The sequence below is a fragment of the Acanthopagrus latus genome, chromosome 2, assembly GCF_904848185.1.
Source record: "Acanthopagrus latus isolate v.2019 chromosome 2, fAcaLat1.1, whole genome shotgun sequence".
NCBI classification, from domain to species: Eukaryota; Metazoa; Chordata; class Actinopteri; order Spariformes; family Sparidae; genus Acanthopagrus; species Acanthopagrus latus.
Window position 1 is genome coordinate 22,987,960 of NC_051040.1, and position 6,160 is coordinate 22,994,119.

The following is a 6,160-nucleotide window of genomic DNA, read 5'->3' on the forward strand; positions in this document are numbered from 1 at the left end:
CTTCCCACTTTATGCAAACTGTTTTTCACTCATCAGGTGATGCAGTCGCTGAGATTTGCTCTGCAGCCATCTGTGGTGGACATATCAGTCACATGGGATTTTCCAAAGGGAATCTCTGTCACTGTCCTCTCTCCACCAATCACAGCACTTTTCCACGGTCAAAGGTCACTGGTTTATGCCCAGCTCAGTGGACAGGTAGGAGCAGCACCAACTCCGCAGTTTGATTTTTTTCCCATCCTTTAGCTACATAAAATACATTTTCCCATCAGGTTTGTGATCACAGTAATATGTTTTCTAACACTTTAATGCTTTCTGTCAGAGTTCAGCGGCAGCAGAGGGCTGTGTGAAGGTGAAGTACAGCCTGGCAGGTCATCCCTCTCAGAACCAGCTCCACTTCAGTCTCACACCTGCACAGGACACTGGGTAAAACAGGTTTTGTTCCACCAGCACAAGTGTGGTGTACATTATAAATTATGTGTATGTTCTACAATAACAGTTTTGCTTAACTTAAAAAATCAAGGATAGATAGTAGACAGTAGATGCAATAGGAAACACACACGTATACAAAGATATTCTAAACAATTATTATTCATTTTTATGTTTTTTATTATTCAGTATTGAGCGATGAACATGTTGCATTGAGAGGTTACTGCATCACCAACACTGCACACTCTGTTACATAAGAGATTTGAATACCGTTAAAATCATGTCATGCTTATTGCTGAATAATCATTAGCTCCAATTTTTTAGATGTGTAATGTCATCAGATAGACGTACAAGTTGGACTCGTACGTATTACGTGTTGCTTCTTCTGTCCTGTCCGTAGATTAACAGTCCACAGGTTGGCTGCTCGGACTCTGATTCGCTCCCTGGAGATGGAGGAGAGAGAGAGCAGAAGAGAGCAAGATGAAGGAGTGAAGAAGAAGGTGGTGGAGCTCAGCGTCCAATCAGGAGTGAGCAGCACCTTCACTGCCTTCATCGCTGTCAACAAAGGGGACGGCGAGGCGATTCAAGGACCTCTGGTGCGCAGAAATGTTCCAACACCTGGTGAGTGTTATTTCAAAGGAAAATAAAACTATTGTGTCACCCACAATTTTCATAGAAGTGAAAAGTAGTGCGGCACAAATCATAAGACCACTTTTCTCACTGTTTTATAAACAAGTTAACTTTGCAGCATGGTTTGAACACTTGTACAAAGATGCATTCAAGTGCTTCTTGTGGACTTTGTATTTAGAGAGCATAGTTTGACTCTCCACTGAATTTGCAAGAATTGGAAATGTTTGTCTTTTTTTTTGTTTCTCTCAATGAACATACACCCTGACAGACATGCAGCAGAGCAAGAAAAACAAAGCTTAACAAAGTCCAATCAGTCTTTGCAGGAAGTTCCATCACACCGTAATTTATTTACAAGACATGACCTGAAAACCTTGTGAGAATGACAGCTGCAAGGGACCATGGCTTCATTCCTGTTAAATTCTTTTCTTCCTGAAGGGTGGGCGGGATATCATCATCTACACGCTGGATTCAGCATGATGCAAGGTAAGCTACAAGTCAAAGAAAGCTTTCTCCACAGATCTATTGATTAAAATTGAGCAATGCATTTCTCATGTAAGGACGCATTTTAGATTCCTCGAAGTGTTACAAGTGAGCCATTACCGTGTGGTTTATATAGTTGCTTGTTTAACTGCATGGCACTTCACTTCATTGCTACGGGAACAACTATGTTTATATATTATATATTATATATTTATATATTTATATATTAAGCTGAAAACTTGACAGGAAACAGGTTGAGAGAGAGGAGGAGTGACACGCAGCAAAGGCCCCAGGTCGGGACTCGAACTTGGGGCCGCTGCAGTGAGCACAAAGCCTCTGTACATGGGACGGCTGCTCTACCCACTGAGCTAAACGGCACCCCGTAGTTGCTTTTTAAAGATCATAGTTATTTTTTAACTCAAGTTTGAATTTAAAGAAGCGTTGTTAAGAGACACTCAATTCTTTTTTCTTTTCAAATATGCAGCCAAACCAAGTTGTGGTGCCAGTCCAGCTGGTTTCTTTGCTGGTGGAGCACTAACTCGTAAGGGTTGTGAGCAAAGAGGCTTGACTTCCATAGGTGGGTCATGTGCAGCTGTTTGAAAAGTTCTTCCGCCTTGGCATAGTACAGTTTGCAAAGACACACACACAAACACTCTCTCCTCTGCAGCTTCAACTCTGAGGTTGCAGTCAATGCAGACTTCTGTCAGCTGGTAGGTCCACTTATTTCTCCAAGGCTTACTGAGCTACTTGCCAAGGGCTTCTAGTTGCTACAGCAGAACATTGCAACAGAAAAGATTAGAGTTAGAAGTTATACTGCCTCTCATACTTATGGAGCCACGTCTGAGCCACGTTCTTAACAAATTTCACTTCTGAATGTTGTCACTTTCACTTCATTCTTTCTTCTTATTATTGTTATTGTTGTTGTCTTTGTTTTTGTCATTGTTATCATCATCATTTTTTGGCAAAAGAATTGAAAAGTCCATACAACATTCTGTTCAGCAGATCAGAGTCAACATTGATGACACTTGTGTTCAGTAGCTTCAGTGAAGTCTTACATCCTGATTTGATATCTGTTACTTCAGTGCCAAACTCCAGTGATAACACACAAACAGCGAGAAGTTATGCTTTGTGGATATGTGGATTTATTATGCAATTAAGATATCCCTAAATATTTGGTTAAATAATTGATTTTTTCTATTTAATTTTCATGTATAACAATTAAAGCTCCATGTATTTTTGTCTTTAAGGATTGAGCATTAACAGTCTTGCAAGTTATTCTTCACTTACAATGATGGGTAAGTAACAATGAGATTATAGAAGAAATGCCTTTTGACAACTCTAGGATGGATTGCGGTGAAAAATAGTCCACATTGATGGATTGCCATGAAATTTGGTGCACACTTTTGTGTCTCCCTCAAAATGAGTTGTGATAACATTTTAACATTTTAACATTTTGTAGCATCCAACGTAAACATTGTTATGTTGAACATGTCATGCTCGCATGACTGTACATGTTTGTTTGGCTCTCAGCTGTTCTTTTTCTGAATATTTATAAAAGTTAATACATCAATAAAATGCTTACCTAATTAATTAGTTAATCTGTTGTTATTTTGTTCGACAAACTATATATTTTTTCTTTTGTTAGCACTTAGGTCAACTTTTTTTTTAAAAACTTATTTATTTATTTTTTGACAGAACAGCTGAAAACTTGACAGGAAACAGGATGAGAGAGAGGAGGAGTGACACGCAGCAAAGGCCCCAGGTCGGGACTCAAACTTGGGGCCGCTGCAGTGAGCACAAAGCCTCTGTACATGGGACAGCTGCTCTACCCACTGAGCTAAACGGCACCCCATAGTTGCTTTTTAAAGATCATAGTTATTTTTAAACTTAAGTTTGAATTTAAAGAAGCGTTGTTAAGAGACACTCCATTCTTTTTTCTTTTCAAATATGCAGCCAAACCAAGTTGTGGTGCCAGTCCAGATGGTGGAGCAACAAGTCGTATGGGTCGTGAGCGAAGAGTCTTGACTTCCAGAGGTGGGTCATGTGCAGCTGTTTGAAAAGTTCTTCCGCCTTGGCATAGTACAGTTCACAAAGACACACACACATACACACACACAAACACTCTCTCCTCTGCAGCTTCAACTCTGAGGTTGCAGACTTCCGTCAGCTGGTAGGGCCACTTATTTCTCCAAGGCTTACTGAGCTACTTGCCAAGGGCTTCTAGTTGCTACAGCAAGAGAATGCCTTTTGACAACTCTAGGATGGATTGCGGTGAAAAATAGTCCACATTGATGGATTGCCATGAAACTTGGTGCACAAGTTTGTGTCTCCCTCAAACTGAGTTGTGATGACATTTTAACATTTTGTAGCATCCAACGTAAACATTGTTATGTTGAACATGTCATGCTCGCATGACTGTACATGTTTGTTTGGCTCTCATGTAAGAAAAAGAACTTGAAAGTTGGTGTTTTACTTTTCAATAATTATCATAGATGGTAGTGACTTTAACAGTATGAAAGTATGAGGAAAAAGAACAAAGATTGTTGCAAAGCTATACTCTCGCAATATAATTAATCTGCAAAGGTTATTTTATCTTAACAGTTGCTTTGATTTTCTTCTCAGAAAGCTGCTCACTCGAACAGCCTCCCAGAGACTCTTTGCTGCAGCTGGTCTCCCTCCAGAAGGCGTCTGGCTGCTGGGAGTTGGATCCAGCTCTGGCTGCTGCACTGGGAAAGACCAGCGAGGAGGTGGAGAACAAAAAGCCTTCATCGGTGAGTCAATTATGATAACACAAATTAACAACTGGACTTATTTTAAAACACTTTTGATGACATTGTTTATATTACAGAACATAGGGTATGGTATTGTATTTGCTATATCAGTCAAAAGTATTGAAGTGTCTTGTTGTTGGGAAGTCAGACTGATCAAAACCATCCAGCAGCATTTTCTCTCTGTGTCGTCTCTTCTTTGTTCTCTTTGATTTCTTCCTTCTGTCGTGACTGTTCCACGTCCATTTCTTTGATTTGGTGTGTTAGGTGAACCAGGAAGTGTGGGCCACCATTCTGGCTCTGATCTGGCTTCATGGCTTCAAGATGGATGCTCAGGAAGAGTGGAAGCTTCTGGCTATGAAGGCTGCGTCATGGCTCCGTGCTCAGAACGGTAACAATCATAATGATAAGAGCTGATCTGTAGTTTTTAACAGTGTGAGCTGCTTATAATCTGCTGTTTACCCTCATTCAGTCTCCTCTGCTGATGACTTGGTTTGTGTTTTTTATTTCAGCACCATGTGTGACAGAGTGTGTGGAAGCTGGAAATGCTCTGTTGGGTTGCAACGTGCAGAAAGATGCCCTGGGGCTCTGAGGTGTTCATTATACTGGCTTCTCTTTCAGGATTGATACACAGTAGAAGATCAACTCCATCCTCAAGCATTTACTTTTTTTTAAATTGCACTTTTGCGCTATTTACATTATATCATGCAGCTGCTTGCTCAGGCCCTTGTCATTTTGCCTTAAGCCTCAATGTCAGATTGTACATTAAGTAGTTGACCTAGGAAAATCAAACCTTGGAGAATATATGAATGAAGAGCCTCATGTGTGAAAGCTCCGTAGGCATCTTGTCATACAGAGTGTGAACTAGATGTAGTGTGAACATGACAAAGGCACTACTATGCACCATGTTATCACAAACTGACAGGCACAGCATTTCAAAATGGGTTGGCTCTGCAAGGACAGTCGGCTGTCATTTTACAAGTATTGTTTGTACCCGGACATGCCAGGAGTTGTGTCCAGTACTATATGGTTCCTTGTGGTATGTTTTTGTTTTTTGTTCCTTGGGTTTTCATTGGTTTGTACTCTGTAGCTCTCTTGTTGCTACTTTTGTCAGTTTTGGTTTAATAAAGCTCACTTTTAGTTTCTTAATCCTTCCTCCCTTTGTGTTGTCTGCATTTGGGTCCCCACCTCATTTGCCTAACCGTAACAATTTTTACAGTATCTGTTTTCATTGGTAGCAGTTTTTGTCATGACTATTTCACTGACTGATACGTTCAACCTGTGACAGCCACATGACACCCCTATGAGTCTTCACCATTATTTGAGAGCCTATGAATCGGGCACACAAATAAAAACTAGCGCACTGGACAATTGGATCCAAATTCAAAGTGAAATTTTAAATCTGACTGCCAATAAAATTAATTAATTTCAAGATGTGCTTTGGCTTTGATGCAGGAGTAATAAGTACCATATTTACTCTCTGAATTGTAGTGGAGTGGAAGTATAAACTAGCAGATAATAAAAATACTTTACTAATCTTATAATTTTACATAAGTAGTACTTGAGTAAATGTCACATTCCATCACTGCTCATTTTTTTAAAGTCTAAGACATTTTCTTTGTTAATTCTTTATGCAGTCACCTCTATGTAACTTTTTGGACTCTTGTAGGAATGCTTTTCCTTCCTTAATGTCATCTCACTACCTTTCCTCTGTCTTTTACTGCCACCCAGTGCTCAGTGTGTTTGACTGCAACTACTAAAGACATCCCTGCTGATCTTTGGTGTGATAAATCAAAAGGTTCCTTTATAGACCCACCGTGTGCTGGAGCCACGGAGCTGTCAGATGAATGTGCAGC

General features: G+C 40.1%; 1 protein-coding gene across 18 annotated transcripts in view; it reads left to right on the top strand.

Moving 5' to 3' along the window:
- LOC119032115 (von Willebrand factor A domain-containing protein 5A-like) overlaps nucleotides 1–5,453 on the top strand; it is a 59,349-nt gene extending 53,896 nt beyond the window's left edge. For 10 of the 18 annotated variants that reach the window (XM_037120979.1, XM_037120960.1, XM_037120937.1 and 7 more), the window contains 10 exons: nucleotides 37–195; nucleotides 320–423; nucleotides 827–1,047; nucleotides 1,492–1,539; nucleotides 2,021–2,113; nucleotides 2,784–2,831; nucleotides 3,490–3,570; nucleotides 4,159–4,307; nucleotides 4,572–4,695; nucleotides 4,817–5,453. In XM_037120979.1, coding sequence (XP_036976874.1) covers nucleotides 37–195; nucleotides 320–423; nucleotides 827–1,047; nucleotides 1,492–1,539; nucleotides 2,021–2,113; nucleotides 2,784–2,831; nucleotides 3,490–3,570; nucleotides 4,159–4,307; nucleotides 4,572–4,695; nucleotides 4,817–4,896 — 1,107 coding nt within the window. In that variant the 3' untranslated portion in view covers nucleotides 4,897–5,453. Of the gene's footprint in view, nucleotides 1–36; nucleotides 196–319; nucleotides 424–826; nucleotides 1,048–1,491; nucleotides 1,540–2,020; nucleotides 2,114–2,783; nucleotides 2,832–3,231; nucleotides 3,571–4,158; nucleotides 4,308–4,571; nucleotides 4,696–4,816 lie in introns of those variants that run through there. The other 8 variants (XM_037121002.1, XM_037120928.1, XM_037120943.1 and 5 more) reach the window with 8 other exon arrangements.
- The last annotated feature ends 707 nt before the right edge of the window (nucleotides 5,454–6,160 follow it).